The sequence below is a fragment of the Penaeus chinensis genome, chromosome 29 (genome assembly GCF_019202785.1).
Source record: "Penaeus chinensis breed Huanghai No. 1 chromosome 29, ASM1920278v2, whole genome shotgun sequence".
Taxonomy (NCBI): Eukaryota; Metazoa; Arthropoda; class Malacostraca; order Decapoda; family Penaeidae; genus Penaeus; species Penaeus chinensis.
This window is the reverse complement of record NC_061847.1, coordinates 2,631,108-2,649,592: the sequence shown is the minus strand read 5'-3', so window position 1 is coordinate 2,649,592 and position 18,485 is coordinate 2,631,108. Positions and strand designations below refer to the sequence as shown.

The following is an 18,485-nucleotide window of genomic DNA, read 5'->3' as shown; positions in this document are numbered from 1 at the left end:
ATTATTATCATTATTAATATTATTATTTTTATTATCATTATTATTATGATTATCATTACTATTATTATTATTATTATTATCATTATCATAATCATTTTATTATTATTATTATTATTATTATTATTATTATTATTATTATTATCATTGTTATCATTATTATTATAATCATTATTATTATCATTATTATTTTTATTATTGTTGTTGTTGTTGTTGATGTCATCATCTTTATCATTATCAACATTATCACCATTGTTATTATCATTATTATAACTATTTTTTGAATTATTATTATTATTATAATTATCATTATTATTATTATTATCATTATTATTATTTTTATTATTATTATTATTATTATTATTGTTGCTGTTGTTGTCATCATCATCATCATCATCATCATTATTATTATCATTATTTTTATTATCATTATTATCATTATCATCATCAGTATCATTTTTATTATAACAATAACAATAATGATAATAATATAGACAATGAAGATTAAAAATAAAATAATTATTATAATGATAACATTAATAACAATAAATAATAGTAACAATAACAACATGATGATAATAATAATTATATATAGAAAAGGTATGAATGAGAATGAATATCTTCACAATACAAGAGACGTATTTGGCCGGTTTCGATTGTCAAAAATACATGTATTTCTGACGAAGAAAATATAATCGAAACCGGTCAGATACATTTCTTGTATTGTGAAGATATTCATTCTCATTCATACCTTTTCTACATTTGTCAACGTGAATACCGTTTAGTAATAATTATAACAATAATTATGATAATGATAATAATATTGGTAATAATGATAATAATAATAATAATAATAATAGTAATAATAATAATAATAATAACAGTAATGATGATGAAGATGATGATAACAATAAGGATAATAATAGAAAAAATAATAATGATAACACCAATGATGATGATGATAATAATAATAGATATGATAAGAATGATAAAAAAAAAATAATAATAATAACAATAATTATAATAATGATAATAGTAATTTAATAAGAATAATAATAATGATAATAGTAATAATAATATTAATAACAATGATAATGATAATAATAATGATAATAATAATAATAATAATAATAATAATAATAATAATAATAATTATAGTAATAACGATAATAATAATAATAATCATATTAATAAAGATAATAATAATAATAATAATAATAATAATAATAATAATAATAATGATAATAATAATAATAATAGTAATAATAACATAATTAATAATAATATGATAATAATAATAATGACAATGATGATAATAATGATAATAATAATATGATAATAATAATAATGATAATAATAATAATGATAATAATAATAATGATAAAAATAATAATGATGATAATAACAATGATGATGATAATAACAGTGATGATGATAATGATGATAATAATAATGATGATAAAGATAATAATAATAATGATAAGATAATAATAATGATGATAATAATTATAATGACAATGATAATAATTATAATGACAATGATAATAATGATAATGATAATGATAATAATGATGATAATAATGATGATAATAATGATGATAATAATGATGATAATAATGATGATAATAATGATGATAATAATGATGATAATAATGATGATAATAATGATGATAATAATGATGATAATAATGATGATAATAATGATGATAATAATGATGATAATAATGATAATAAGATGATAATAATGATGATAATAATGATGATAATAATGATGATAATAATGATGATAATAATGATGATAATAATGATGATAATAATGATGATAATAATAATGATGATGGTGATAATAATGATAATAGTAATGATGATATTAATGATGATAACATTAATAATAATAATAATGATAATGATAATAATAACAATAATAATAATAATTATAATGATAATAATGATGATGATGATGATAATAATGATAATAATAATAACAATAATAATAATAATAATAATAATAATAATAATAATTATTATTATTATTATTATAATAATGATGATAATAATAATAATAATAATGATAATAGTAATAATGATAATAGTATCAATGAAAATAACAACAACAGCAATAATGATAATGATGATAATAATAATAATCATGTTAGTAATAGTAATGATAATAGTATTAATGAAAATAACAACAACAGCAATAATGATAATGAAAATAATATTAATAATCATGATGTTAGTAATAGTAATGATGATGATGATATGATAATAATAATAATAATAATAATAATAACGATAATTATAATGATCATAATAATAATAATAATAATAATAATAATAATAATAATAATAATGATAATAATAATGATAATAATAATGATGATGATGATAATAATAATAATGATAATAATAATGATAATAATAATGATGATGATGATAATAATAATAATGATAATAATAATGATGATAATAATAATGATGATTATAATAATAATAATAATAATAATAATAATAATAATAACAATAATAACAATAATAACTATAATAAATATAATAACTATGATAACTATGATAACAATAATGATAATAATAATGATAATAAGGATAATAATAACAACAATAATAACAATAATAATAATAATAATAATAATAATAATAATTATAATAATAATAATGATAATAATAATGATGATGATGATAATAATAATGATGATGATGATGATAATAATAATAATGATGATGATGATAATAATAATAATAATGATAATAATAATGATGATGATAATAATAATAATAATAATGATGATGATGATAATAATAATAATGATAATAATAATGATGATGATGATAATAATAATAATAATAATAACAACAATAATAACAATAATAACTATAATAACTATAATAACTATAATAACTATAATAACTATAATAACAATAATGATAATAATAATGATAATAATGATAATAATATTCATAACAATAATGATAATAATGATAATAATAATGATAATAATGATAATAATAATGATAATAATAATGATAATAATGATAATAATGATAATAATAATGATAATAATGATAATAATAATGATAATAATGATAATAATAATGATAATAATGATAATAATAACAATAATAACAATAATAACTATAATAACAATAATTATAATAATAATAATAATAATGATGGTAACAATAGTAATGATAGTAATAATAATAATAATAATAATAATAATAATAATAATAATAGCAGTAGTAGTAAGGTAACAATAATAAAGATAACCAAAATGACAGTATAATGACAATGATAAGAACAGCAATGGCAATATTTACACTAGTACAACTAATAATAATGGTGAAAATGAAAGTAACGATCGTGTCTAATATAATAACAACGACGGGGGTGATAAACTATCAGTGACAGTACTGACGATAATGATAACAGCATTGGTATGATTAATGATTGCAATGATCAGCTTCATCCTTACCGCCATATGCGTTGTTTGTGTTCTGTACTTATATGTCGCTATAGAAAATTATAATAGGAAGAGTAAAGTAGAATGAATCTATCGTACATGGGAATTCAAAATGCAATTGTATGCATTACATTGTAGAAAAAGGAATGATTTTATTTTTATTATATTCCTAGAGAGCTGGGATCGCAATATGTCTGTACAATAAAAGTTATTTAAGAAGTACTATAGGGAAATAGAGCAAATATCCGTATCGTGTGAACAGGTTGATCGGCTAAAATGTAATTTATATGAAAATTATTGTCACAGTGGTTTATGTCAAGAGGAATATAATAGCGTAAGTAAAGAATACTTGGCAGACATAAGTTTGGAAACTGCGGCGGTAGATTATGTGTGGGAAATCCTAGTAGATAGGGAGAAGGATGTGACCATAGATGTTACTAAATCGCGCATTAAGATACCAACTTAGAATACGGTATGTATCAAAACGTCAAACAACCATTGCGATATTATACCTGCCAACTCTCTTCCCGAGATAGATATCTCCATCCGTACATATAAATAGAATGGCCGCGGGCATTGTAGACCAACCTATTCAATAGAGGGGTATTTTTCAAACGTGCTAAAGTGATTTAGCGATTCACAACAAGGTGTGAATGGTGACTTCCTCCTCTTTTCTTCTGTCACCCTCATCCCCAGTAACCCCCCCACCCCCATGTCCCCTTTCCCCTGATCCCTGTTTCGCACATTTGTAAATCACAGTATAAGTTGACTGTCATACCTCCGAGCCCTTACCGATTGGAAAAACCAACATGAAATAAAAAGTTACACCAATAATTAAGATCGAACTTCAGGGTTTGGAGGACGACCTCGTATGTCCTTATGTGTATGGAAATTAAGTATCGCTCAGGTATTATAGTTGGAGTATGAAGGGAAATCGGACATTTGAAAGAGTCATTAACGGCTTTGCCAGTCTCCCTTCCCAACACCTTCCAAGCCATGAGAATTTGAATCTGACCTGAGGGAGCATCTCGTCAGTCTGTATGTCAAAACATTTTATGATAACAAAGAATTCTTGTTAATCTTTCGTCTCTCCATAGCTACCTGTTCTCCGTCGGCGGACTTCGAAAAAATAAAAACATAGGTCGACGATATTTAAAGAAATGTGAGAGAGATATATAAATAGGTGGAAACATGCCGGCTGGCAAACAAACATCGTGTCCAATAAAGTCCTATTGATTACTCTGGTAATGAAAGATGATTTATCTTAGGTAATATTACCTTACTGGTATTCTGTATAATTTTCTATTGATATCAACCTTATCTAAAAGAATTGTGATGATACTATCTACCCATACTTTAAAAGTACTGAATAAACGAACATATCCTCTTAAACCTTATGGGTGAAATACATTTCAGCCATCAAACAAAGTGACAGAAAAAAACGTTCATTGTATAACAGTCGTTGCTCTCTTTTGTATAGGAAATCGCCTGACATAACATTTAACGAAAATAAGCATAGATAAAAGCGGTAATGTAGTCCCACGGCCCCCAAACATTTTCCCTCTTCGCGGTCAGTTACAAAGCAGGTGTTGCCACAAGGATTTTGTTTTTAACTTTTTAAAATGCATTGGTCAAAATTTTGAATTTTCTACCTGTTGCCGTGTGATATTTTTAACAAACGAAATTGTTTGTTAATGTGTGTTTAACAAAAATGAGAACTAAGATATGAGTTATTTTGATGTATGGTGCATCCTTGCTTTAAATCGCTCTGAATCTTTTGAGTGAGGTGAAATACCCAGTTCAGCCTCGGGAAATAAGTGGCATTTAGGGACGAGGGCAGCAGAAGTTTCCAGGCACGGTTTTCCCAAGCCCGTGCAGTCTCAATCTCGACAGCACATTGTTTGCACGTGAAAATATAATCATTCGTTCTCTAATAGACGGATGGTGCGAGTTGTGCACACGTGTCATTGGCGATTTAAATTAAACCCCGGGCTAACGAATTGATATATTGCAGTTGGAACACGCGGCCTTGAGACAGAGAGGGAAAAACAAGTGATGGTTCAGAGACAGAAATGATTTATGAAAAAAAAGTCATCGTGTGAGTGAACAATGAAAAAGTGAATACTATATGTATAATTTTTTTCGTAGATTGGATGATTAATTGATTTTACAAAGAATACCTCAATAAGATTTAAAAGTTAAAATTCCCGCGTGGATCAGCTGGGTCGCGATTGGTCGGTTCTGCTTGTCAGCGAGCCACTGATTGGTCGCCCCCACTTGTTATCTTCGCCCTCATTGGTCGCCTCCAAAAACACCAGAAGAGACAGCGCCAAAAATGAAAGCAGAGATCTCACGTCCCGGGAATGAATTTTCTCAACAAAAAAGGTTAGTTTTAATTTGATGGCCTAAAAAAGTACGCATGGTTGTAATCAAATGCAGCACGACCTAGTGGTTTGTGTGAAAAAATATTCCAAGATAATATATGTGGTAAAATAAGCGAACAATGAGGCGAGGATCCTCCCGCCGCCCAGCTGATGGATGTCAACAAAACTCGGCGCCGAAATTGGTCGACCAGCAAGAAGAAGATTATTTCTGTTTTTTATCTCGTGGCGTTCCCGCAGTTAGATAATGGACATAGATGTTATGTCAGGGTACGTAGGAATATTTGACTGGTCAGTTTATGTGGGAAAAAACATTCTTTTTCGGAAGCTAAGTGATGAAAATGAGATCGAAAGGATCAGGGTGGGTTTCAAAAGTTAAGATCAAATTGGCGCAAAATACGGGTTTACTCTCGTGTACTCGATTTATTTTTTGGAGTTTTGAGAATATTCCCGAACACGAGATAACGTCAAAGATATATGCTTTCATGTAGTAACTTTGCAGTATATTGTAAAGTTGCCGTACTGAATAATGGTATTTCAGTATATGCGAAATGGGCGGCAAATTCCGAGAATGTAATATGCATATTATTAAGTAACTTTTGTTGTGAACCTACTTTACAATTAGATATTACAACCTGATCATAAGAATGAATGGGCGTTGTGTAATGGAGGACTATATTTTTGAACCAGCAGTGTAAGGGAAGGTGTTGAAAAAATGGGCTGATGCTGAGTTCTCTCACGAATAGCAATTTCATCCATCCTTTTGACTTTTGCCACAATATCAGATTGTAGTATACTGTTATTATGCTGTTACTGCAAGGGGATGCTATTTAAAAAAATAGATATTACATATGTATAGTACGTGGATATAATGAAGGTGTACATGTTATGTGACTGCACATTGTCATATCCATTATTAACCAGGGTAGGTTAGTCCTTGTGGAGTACAGAGATACATATATTTTTATGCAGAAGTCTTTTCTGATCCACTTTCACTAGTGTCTCAGCTTTATTTTTATTAGTTTGCTTTTCCACTGCTTCCATATTACTGAAACATTCTCTTGTCCATATTTTGTAATATCATTCTGATGTGATTTTATTAACTTACCATGTATGCCATGTTTTACCTTGAAACAAAGACTGTGAGGTTAAATTGCAAAGGTAGCAGAGTAAAGAATATTTTGTAATGTATGTATGCCATAGTTTTGCTCATGAATAGTAAACTGCAGAGCATCAAATGGAAATCTAATGAAACCTGAAAACTAATTATTAGTTATCATGATACTAGTTGTAATGTAGTGGAATTCATAAGAAACTGATTATTACAGGGCATTTTAGGCGAGGGTGATTAGAATTTTTTAAAAATGTTCTCATAATAAAAGAAGTAATGAAATACTTTCATTTTTTCTCAGAAAACGAAGTTATGATAAAGAAAACAGCAACAGTAGTATGAAGTGTAGCAAATGGAGTTTAGGTGGAGATGTTGGTACAGATCCTCCGCTCCTGGCAGACATGGGTCTGTCGATTCTGCAGGATGAGGAGGAGATGACAGGACCTACGCCTACTCCACCAACCACTGAAGTCAACACAAGTAACCCTCCTCCAGCACCAAAGGTAAGGATAACTGTTTCTGATTAGTGATCAGGGTATATGCAAATTTAAGATGTGTAAACTTTATCCCCACTTTATGTCATTTAGCATCTTTTGTGATTATACTTGTACATTTTATATATTATAATTCTCATAAATAACCTTTTTTCACAGGTATTGCAACAGTCAAATCAGAATGTAGTCGGTCATGGTTCCTTTCTTCCTGATGACTTAGTTAATGAAGAAGAATTTTTTGTTTATAAACGGAGAAGATTAGATGCCATTTCGGGCGATGGTAAGTGAAGCTATATAGTTCATTGAATGTATACTTTTAGTAAATGTTTCAAACACCAGTATTTCCATCTATGCCCTGCATGAGTACAGGGCAATAGTAGACCAAGAAACTTCCTCACACACACTGGCAGGATAGAACTTGTTCACCTCACAGTGATTTATCATCAAATAAGGAATCAGTCCAGGCTTGGAATTTACATGGCAGAAAGTTTAAACCCATTGCCTCCAAAAGTGTGGATACTGCATATATGTCACAAGTTTCAAGTGAAATTGGATAGAACATTACCAGTATGATTATTTTGATAAGCCACTATGTATAACATATAAGATTCTTAGTTACTAATCATACCCTTTCTCTTAAGCATGTATGAATTTTGTACCATATTGCTCTTAAATGCTGATGTCACTTCTTTATCTTTACAGATAAATTCAACCGCATGTCAGATGAATTAATATTAGCAGTGTTTCGATGGCTCCCAAAGTTTATGCTAGCAAGATGTGCACAGGTTTGCCGCCGTTGGAAAAGGCTTGCTTTTGATGAATCTCTGTGGCGAAGACTTGATCTTGGTGGAAAGACCCTCAACCCTGGGGTAGTTGGCAGAGTCATTCTCAGAGGATCATGTATACTTAGACTAGCAAAAGCAGAGGTAAGTAAACTTGTTAACATGTAATTTCTTGTTTTGAATATCAGTTAGTCATTATTTTTGTAATTTACATATGTGAGTTAACTACAATTATATATTTTTTTCTTTTATGTAGGTGGATGGTCCAATTTTTTCACCACAGCTTCAATATCTTCCAAGTCTACCTCCAATTAGGAGTAAGCTACAGTACTTAGATCTTAGTATGGCTGCAATAGAACCCCCAGGTGAGTAAGAGTAGGTGGATGCAAAGCTTGGTGATCCTTTTTATAATTATGTATATTTTTCTATAAATCTTGAATATATTTTGAGTGTCTGATTGTCACTAAGGAAAATCACAACAAGATGGAAGCTTGATGTATAACTGAAAGATAACAATGCCTTAATGTTCCTTATTGGTTTTATCTTTCAGCGCTTGAGGAGTTGCTGAGTGTGTGTTTTGACCTGAAGAAATTGAGTCTTGAGCATTGCACTATCAACCAGACAATTTGCTCACACATCGCCAACAACCCTAACTTAGATACGCTTAATATGGCCATGTGCTATGGCTTGAACCACTCCAGTATTCTTTATATACTCACAAACTGTAAAAAGTAGGTTTTTATTAGTTTGTACTTTATATGAAAGATATTGAGAAAATTCTCGTTTTTGTGACTATTTTTTCCTTTTGCAAGTCTTTATTTTAAAAACAAACAATTTTTCCAGATTGGTAAGTTTGAATCTAGCTTGGACTGGATTGACTACAGAGGATCTTCGGGTAATATGTCGTCGCTTTCCTAAATCACTCGAGAGGTTGAATATTTCCGGTTGCAGAAACACATTGTCTGATACACGTAAGTATTTAAAAATATTATGTTAAATGCACATTGTGCCTGTGTGAGTGTAGTTAATCATGATTAATTGAAGTAAAGTCCTTTTTGTACTAGTTGTATTTTGTATCAAGAAATATGAATATAGGAAATTTCATGTGGTCATTATATCACATGTGCTAAAAGAGCACCTTCATTATAATAATCTTGTTTTGGATTGCAGATGTAAGATTGTTGGCTGAACAGTCACCTGGCTTGGTAGAATTAGATGTGAGTGATTGCACTCAGCTTACTGCTGCTTCTGTATCTACAATAATTAGTGAACTGCGTCACACAGAATACTTAGCCTTCTCACGCTGCTACACCATACAACCAGATGCTTACCTGTAAGTTGTTATATAATGAACTGTTCAATTTGTCTTTCAACTGTGAGAATTTAGGCCAAATTAGGTAAACTTAATCACTTTTAAGAAGGGCTCAACTGCAAGGAAAATTACCACTCATCTCTAAGGCATGCAAATATAATTATCAAGTTGAATAAATCATTCATGATATATTACAATCTATGAAATGTAATCATGCATGTAACTTGTTATTTGTAGCATGTGTTGATTAAATACATCAGGTTTCCTCAAAGTTTAAGTAAATAATGTATTTGTCAGGGATATAACATGTCTAATTGTTTAATTTCAGCAATAGCAAAGCTCTTAAAATATAAGGTTCATGTGATATCAAAGATAAATTTTGATCAGTTCAGTAACCAATAAAAATAATGTTAGGTTGAAGTTTTAAGAAATTTTGAATGATATTTTGTATAAGATTATATCTAAAGGAAAGATATTGATTTTAACTAACTCCAGACATAATTTTTGAAAGCCTTATTTATATTGTTATATAGATACCGTCATTAGTTCTTGTGTTTGTTCATTTTCTAATCTATTGTATTTAGACAATTTTGAAGAAACCTTTCCTTGTTGATCATGCTATTAATTAAATGGCTGATTCTCATTTTTTATGCCATTTCCTCAGGCAGTCCAAATAAAATCCTGAATGATATCTCTTTTTTTGTAGGCAAAAAAAGGAATTAATTATTGTCAGTGGTGTTATTAACTTTCTGGTTTTATTATTTTCAGGGAGCTGAAGTCCATGCCACATCTGCTCTACTTGGATCTGTATGGCATACTGAATGAGAGTGCACTCAGTACCCTGCGACAGAGCCTGCCACACATACAAATTAACAAATATCTATTCTCCTCTGTGGCTCGGCCTACAGTGGGTATACGCAGGACATCTGTTTGGGGGCTGAGAGTCAGAGATTAAATTCATCCATGCAAGGATACAAAACCTTGTATATGACAAGTCAGCTACTAGCATTTTTATGGACTTCCCAAAGACCTAACAAGTAGTCATGTAAGCACAAGTGCCTTATTTATTAATCCAAGATATTTGATAAATGTGATCTGAGTGAAACAGACACCAAGGCTTTTAATAAATATTTGCAATAAAACCTGCTGTAGAAAAAGACCATTTGGGAGGTAAGTATGAAATAAATTTCTGAAATGCTCTACTGTAAATATCTGGCTAGTGTATTCCAGTGCAACGTGAATAAGACAACAAGTGATGTATGAAGTGTGTGAATGTAAAAGAATGACAATGTTTTATACAGTGACGTGAATGATTCATTTAGAAAAGAATTTCCAGAAGAGTATGTATGTTATATTTTCATGTGGTGGTATTAAGGAATGCACATATCCCCTGTGCTTTATAATGCAAGGTTAATTGATTTCTTTTAAACCACTGCCAACAAATGCATCATACTGTACTTTTTGAGCTGATAAGGTACTATACTGAATGTTGTGAAAATTCTTAGCTATTTGGAGTAATGCTACAAAAAGAATAATGCCTGAATGATCAAGCAGTTGAATATTTCATATATATTTTTTTCTCCATTGTTCCAGAAAAAGTGACATTAGTTGTCCAAACCAGATATATTTGTCACCATATGTTAATCAATTTGAAGGAAAGATTTCATGGTGTCATAGTTCATTGTTGAATGCTATTAAGTTTTTTTTGTTTGTTCTTTATTGTTAATTACATCTTAGTGGTAACATTCACCCACATATTTGTTGCTCAATGTAGATTAATCAGTATGTGCCTGAGAAAACAAAGGACACTGCCAAGAGATACCCACAAATTGTGTTCTGCATTCTCATCTGTGGTTCTTAGAATTCTTGTAGGTTTATACATGCCCTCTTTGAAACTGAATTACTGTTTTCCATCTTTATTTTTATGTAATATTATGAGCAGCATTGTTTATTATTGCAGTTAATAGTGATATATCTAAATATAAATAAATTGTCCTTAGTCGTTAATATTTGATTTTTATAGGCTTAATCATAAAGTTAATGGGTAATGATGTCATGACATGATTTATTAGATTTTCTGTGAAATGATTGTGATGAGCCAGAGGACACTATGTATTGAAAAAGACAGCACAAGGACAATTGTTCAGGATAGCAATAAGGGATGTATTATAGGAAACAAAATTTATATCAATAAAATTATATCATAACCGTAGATAGTAGAATTTCTGCATTATAATTTTATGTAGTGAAAATTGTTGTATAAACCATCTTATCTGTGATAGAATTCTTTTATGCCACAGTTCCATGTTATCATTATAAGAGTTATTTGCTCTATTGTAAGGGACAAACTTGGTGAAGAAGCATTAAGTATGGATTTGTTTATTTTAGATTACAAAGTGAATATAATTTATAATGATTACTTAACCAGCCAATGCATTGTTTATTTAGCTCAATTTTCATTACATCTCACCAAGCATTACTATTTTTGTTAATAAATTTGATCTTTTGTTTCTCATTATTTTGTGCATGGTTTTCATGCAGCTTCACTGAGAATGGACATTTGTAGAGTTTACATTTAGTTTGGAATTTTGTTAGAATTTCAGTGAATTTCATTGTTAAAATTAAATTTCCAAGATTGGTTAGTCAATATTTGGAAATTATAAATAATTGTATGATGTAAATGGGTAGTAAATACTAGATTAAAAGTGTGTTTATAATTTTAGTTTTATTACCATAACAGTGAACTTTACCCGTCGACATCCTTGCAGAATCCCACACTTCTTCCTCTGACAACTTTGACCTAACTACCCTTGTTAATCCCAACCTTCGCCCATTTAATTATCCTTTCTACCCTGACTCCTCTGCTCCTTTTCATGACTTTTTCTATAGTGCTATATGACCTTTGATGTCTAACACATTTATTTAGCTTTGTAACTATTAATCATAGACTAATATGTATTATTTGCTGTTCACACAGTTAAACTATATTTTGTCTGGAACAGAAAAATAGTTTACATTGTGCATAGATATCTCAAGATTTATAATTGCAATGTATTATATTTTTTCAACTTTTTCCCAAAAACGTTTGTAAAAATGTATGTAAATAAAAAGGGTCAATGAAATCAGATCTTTCTATTTGATTATTATTATTTAGCAGTAGGGCCACAACAAATCATAACAACATGGCATACCTACATGGTAAGGCCACACTAATATATACACACATTAGATACATAGATCAGTTCATGCATTGCAGATAGGATACACTGGATTCTTCCTTTCCTATATATTTGTGCAGTTAATTATTCCTTATGGTTACATTTCTGCATACAGGTATCTTTGCAGTTTATACTTGATAAAGTCCATTGTAGAGGAGTATACAAATTTGTACAACATAACCTCAATAGCGCCATAAAATATGAAATAATTATTCACATAATTTCTAAGTCAGATTAACCATCTCATATATATTCTAATTATCTGAGGACAATCGATGCTGTATTATGTTATACTCAATTGAATCAATAGGTATTATGTAGTCATACCTGATTACTAGACAATTCCAATAATTATATATGCAGTTTATTAAGCTACTTTAGCCATGCATTTTTAGTTTGTGCAACTGAAATTCAAATATAATGAGATGTTACTTTATTAGCTATATTCTGTCAACTTATTTTCAATTTTAAGCTAATGCTAAATTATGCTTCTATTTCTGAATATATACCTGAAAAATCCCAGATTTCTGTTAATAAGGTTTTAAATTAAGTACAACATAACTTTGCAAATGTATATTGAAATAGTGCCAACCCTTCTGGCAATGCATATTGGCATTGTATTAATATGTGGAATTTCTGCTAACAAAAAGAACTGGTATGAACAAGGAAGTCAGCCTTCATGTAAAAGATTGAAACATGAAAAATCAAACAAACAGATTTTGAATTAGCTACACCCATTATCTTTTCATAGTAACATTTTGAAGTACAGGATAGCCTAAAATCAGGTATTTGTGATTTTCTGAGTCCAAATTCTTTTTTCTTTTTTTGACTGAAAAGCCAAATAATCATTACTTTATTCTATATTCATTTATGGCACTATTATGAGAAAAGTATAAAATTGATTATCATACAATTAGTGACACTCAATAGCAGTTATTGCTTTAACCTTGTGGCACTTCACTAAGTGAAAAGAGACTAGTTACTCCCTAATCTTTTCTCTACCATACTTAAAATATCAATATATACACATATATTTCAACATTCACAGGGTAATGTGCTGGGTGACAACTCTAGGAATACATTTCAGAATTTCATGCATGTGTTGTACAAGAACACCAAACTAACATTACAGTGATGCCAGTATTAAAAAAAATAAGCCCATTTTTCTAGGAACTAACACTAAAAGGACTTTAAAATGCCAAGAAGTTTGTGTCATGTGCTGATTGACTATTTTGTAATATATTCTAGTAAAATTTATTTGTGCCTATTAAGCTACTTCTCTTACAATTCACATTTCATTCAGCATCTGTTCTCATCCTAACTTAAACAGAACATAAACAATAATGGTCATACAAGAATGAACTTTATTAGCTTAACTAATTTTCATATCCTTTATTAAATTAACTAATATTACTGAACACCAGATATAAGGCCTCAATCGATGGACTTAGTCTTTTGTGAATGTATATTATAAGACACTTTATTCTGAATTTAGAAAGAGAGAAAAGGGGGAAACAAATGACAGATGAAGAAAAGGCAGAAAAACAATCCCATTCATGTCTAGCATTACAAATACCCGCTGTGAGTGCTGGTTAGCATTTGTGCCCATTCCTCAAATATTTTAAAGGTCCATGCACAAACTTGGTTTAAAAAATTATTCTATACTACATTTTCAAACAAAATACATTCTACTTAAATTTTATTTTCAGAAATAAATAACCCTGGAATGTAACAGTGTCAAATGGTTAATATTATTGCTAGTTATATTCAATATTTGACTTCTAAATTCTATGTATTAGCATATCATGCAGATTAACAGTCAATAATATATGTATATATTGTATATATTTAGTTCTTTTAATCCATCACAACATGTGCATATTGGCAAAGTACCTATCTACTTCTAGCTTAAATTCACTCGCTCTTTGCAAACTGCCATTCTATGTTATCACAAATACAGCTTTCATAACAAGTTAAGATAATTGTTAGAGTAAGTACTTTATTTTGCAAAACAAAAACATGCTTAACTGAACAAGTGCACATACTCTGGAATATAATTGCTCACTTCACCATTCTTCACTTTTACATACAATCCTGTTTAACAAGATACTAATGTAATATGCAATTATCATCTGTGATACAGTCTTGGTATCAAATGGATAAGAGTATAAGCAAGCTTATTTTCAGTCACTAACATTAGCCTAACTAGTTTATTAAATCTTGCTGCCATATCTTATATCCAGTTGTTTTGAAACTCTTTCCAAGACATACTTTTTACATGCAAAGTATATATTGCAAGATTCTTGTACCTAATTCCATCTGGATTAAACCAAGGTCTGTATCTAAATAAAGAAAATAAGGCAAGAGATACTTTGTACATTAGATCAGAAATTAACTCAGAGCACAAGAGCATACAGATAAAAAAAATACCAAATAATTTTTTTTATTGGCATTTTGTTGTGTTATTCTGCTTCAATAGACTTTAGTTTCTTTAAGCACAATCCAGTGTAAAAAAAAATATGAAGGCATAACTCATTGGCACCAGGCACATGTATTATCCACTCTAATTTTGTTTTGTGAATTTTGTTTACAAACAGAGCTCCATTAAGTGCTCAGATACCAAGAAGTCAAATAGTAGGCCCTATGTGACCAACTAATTTCTCCATTTTTTGCATTTATTTATATATATTTTTTCTAATGCTATTAATATCACCACTTATTATTATTAGCATTGACATCATGATGTTAAAAATACTAATAGCAATAAAAAAAAGAAGCTTTCCTAATATCAAGGAAAAGGATAAACAAGAGGAATGTAGGATTAGTAGTTGGCTTCTTGGTGACTAAGCTTTTATGGAGTCATGGACGTGTAAACAAAATTAATAAAATAAAATATCAGTGGGCATGGCATGGAATCAATGGGTTAAATTCAAAAGGCTAATACTTAAGTCAGGTTCTGGAAGGTAATCCTTAGGTTTTATAAAGCAACAATCTAACGGTGTTACTTTGTTAATCTTGCCATTACTATAACTGCATAAATTTGTCTTAAAAGGCAAAAGTTTCAGATCAATTTTGTAAATGTTTAGCAAGACGTAAAATAAGTACAAGGAAATAATTTTTTAGTCTAATATTACTCAATATAGCAAAACAAAGGACAAAATAAAGTAGAAACTACTCATTCACACACTTTTTATAAGCTAACATTATCATTTCATTTAATGGAATATGTTTCTCTGTTTTTTAAAGCTTAATATCATTAAATATGATAAAGGATGGATGAACTTTCCATTACCTTTCAGATTTTAATAGTATGCTAACAATCTTAATAAAAGTTAACAGGAAATACACATTACCATGCTATTTCTAGGACAATTAATTGTTACATTTTAATCATTACCAACAAAGCCTTCATACTCTCTCAAAACTAAACTTATCTTAATACCCTTGATCAATTTTTTTCTTCACTAAACTGGCACTTGTTAAAACTATAAATATTTCATATTGCTAAACATGTTTCTTCATCAGTCAGTTTAGAATCAAGCAAAAATATGAAACTGACTGAGCATTAAGACTTGATTAATGGAAGACTGGTGACGCTCCAGCTTAACGATGAATAAAAAAGGAAACCTACTAGTGTTGTGTTCAGAAAAAAATATAATGAAAAAGACTATGCTCTTTAGTTAGTAATGATCTTCAAAATATACACAATAATAGTTAAAAACTTGTGTTCGAGGGCCGAACTTATCACAATTTGTTGAACATTTTAAAAATTTCATGTGGGAGAGAAATAAAGAGCAACACCCCACATCTTGGTCAAGCAAACATTCAAGTCCAATACATAAACATCCAAGAAAACAAACCATGGCTTTAACTGTGTGCTGTCATCTGGATGTACTAATAATGTGATTTTATAAATATCAAATATATTTCATATTTCCTCACAGAAAAATATGTATGCCTCATACTTTTTCATATGTCCATATTGCACATAACTCTAATCTGTAACATTACTTACAGTAAAATAACATTTGAGTTAACATACTATTCAACTTTAGAATCCGTAAACTATACTCCTATGTTAGCAATGCCTCCCAATTCTTTTTATTTTACTTATTTACTATTTTAGGGGGTGATTGTAGGGAAATTAACACCATTTCAAGAAGTTTTACTTTGTTCTGCTGTTTATGAATATGTTATTACGATAAAATAGTCAAAAGCTCAACTGCAAAAAGAACTCTTTAGATCACAGTTCTATCTTCAAAATAGTTAAAAGTTACTGGTCTCTTTTTGGACTGGATATATCAAAATTTTTGCCTGGGAAGATTTATAACCTTCTGCCATTTGATGAAACAAATGTAATTCTTATGTCAAAATATATACATCTTATATCTCTTTACATTATCCATATTGGCACTTCCATTTAGTACTTGCCGAGAGAACATTTCAGCTAGAAATGCTTGGTTTGGATCCCTTTAGCTCAAACAGTACAACACTACAGTCCTTAACAACATTATAAATTTTCATATGGCTCTGGATTAAGTTGACTTTTGATTTGCATTACCATTTACATATACATGTATAAGCAAATAATATCACTCCTGTTTTCCCATTCATTTCCTGAACATACTTCACAGCTAAAATTTCTTGTCCTTTCCTCTCAATTCACCGTCATCAACAGTAAAATACACCATAGTGAATATGTTGACAGAAAGGTCTCTATCAGGCTAAAAAATAAGGATTTTTTCCAAAATATACAAAGCACATTTCTTATCACACTCACATTCTGTCACAATGCCAACTTGTGTCCTATGGTCATACATTCTCTCTCTTGAATGTCCACCAGCTTGCAAGTATTTTTACATCATGCTGCAGCAAGACTGAGTGTCTACCCCACCTATGACCTCTGCTGGGTCTCCACAAAACTTGCGCGGGGTAAGCGACGGGGAGGGAGGTGGCCTGTAGGTTACAGTGTCTACTCTGACAGAGGAGGCTGTGAATTCTGGATTTCTGCCATGTGCCCTGGAATCATACTCGGGTGTGGAGAGTGAATAAGTACTGGAAGCTGGGGCAAGCGTGTAAGAGTTTTGGGAAGCTCGCGACATGGCCCGCTGCTTCTTCAGGTCTGCTAGAGTGCCAGGAGAAAATGGGTTGACAGTAACGGTGACGTGGATGTCTATTTTACTGCCCCCTTCTCCACTGTGAGTGACCATCCCACTCCCATTTACATTCCCACCACTAACAGTCCCAGTTGTAGCTATGATGTCTGGTCTTGAGGTAGAAGAACTCCGTGGTGGTGGAACAGGTGGGGTAGACACCAACTCTTCTACTTTCTCTTTTTCTTGGCTGTCGGTTTCCCTTCTGTCTCCATCATTATGGCTCATTGAGCTGCTGCCACTGCTTGATCTTGTCACTAATTCCTTTTCTTTCTTGACAACCACAGCTGCAATGAAAATAAACTTACATATTCACTAGATGAAATGAGAAATGTTATATCCCTTATTTAACTTATAGAAGTGACTAACACTTACTATATCAAAATGTAGTAAATTGATTCTTCGCATCTGAATAAATAAAAATATATGTTCTATGATTTATCACAATCTAGAGTAAAACATTTGGCCTTATATCTACAAGCATAAGAATGACTCTCAATAAATAATTATAACAGAAACATCAAATATCCCATGTACATGAGTTCTTCATGCATTTAA

The 18,485-nt window shown here is 30.0% G+C and overlaps 2 protein-coding genes across 3 annotated transcripts in view; one reads left to right on the top strand and one right to left on the bottom strand.

The window, feature by feature from the left end:
- Positions 1-5,347: 5,347 nt before the first annotated feature.
- Positions 5,348-13,493, top strand: LOC125040493 (S-phase kinase-associated protein 2-like). 2 transcript variants are annotated; one of them, XM_047635044.1, is made up of 9 exons: positions 5,348-5,861; positions 7,270-7,471; positions 7,622-7,742; positions 8,165-8,388; positions 8,501-8,609; positions 8,795-8,975; positions 9,088-9,215; positions 9,415-9,577; positions 10,325-13,493. In XM_047635044.1, the coding sequence occupies exons 1-9, from the start codon at positions 5,812-5,814 to the stop codon at positions 10,509-10,511; spliced, it is 1,365 nt and encodes a 454-aa protein (XP_047491000.1). In that variant the 5' UTR covers positions 5,348-5,811; the 3' UTR covers positions 10,512-13,493. The 2 variants fall into 2 exon arrangements, with proteins under 2 accessions (XP_047491000.1, XP_047491001.1); XM_047635045.1 differs by lacking the exon at positions 5,348-5,861 and adding an exon at positions 5,992-6,127.
- LOC125040492 (protein phosphatase 1 regulatory subunit 16A-like) overlaps positions 12,686-18,485 on the bottom strand; it is a 22,728-nt gene continuing 16,928 nt past the window's right edge. The window contains exon 11 of the mRNA XM_047635043.1: positions 12,686-18,214. Within this exon, the coding sequence (XP_047490999.1) occupies positions 17,631-18,214 (584 nt within the window). The 3' untranslated portion in view covers positions 12,686-17,630. The remainder of the gene's footprint in view (positions 18,215-18,485) is intronic.

Coding starts and splice junctions, on each gene's coding strand:
- LOC125040493 (XM_047635044.1), top strand. CDS start 5,812: ATGAAAGCAGAGATCTCACGTCCCGGGAATGAATTTTCTCAACAAAAA. Junction 5,862..7,269: donor GAATTTTCTCAACAAAAAAG/GTTAGTTTTAAT, acceptor ATTTTTTCTCAG/AAAACGAAGTTATGATAAAG. Junction 8,976..9,087: donor ATACTCACAAACTGTAAAAA/GTAGGTTTTTAT, acceptor CAATTTTTCCAG/ATTGGTAAGTTTGAATCTAG.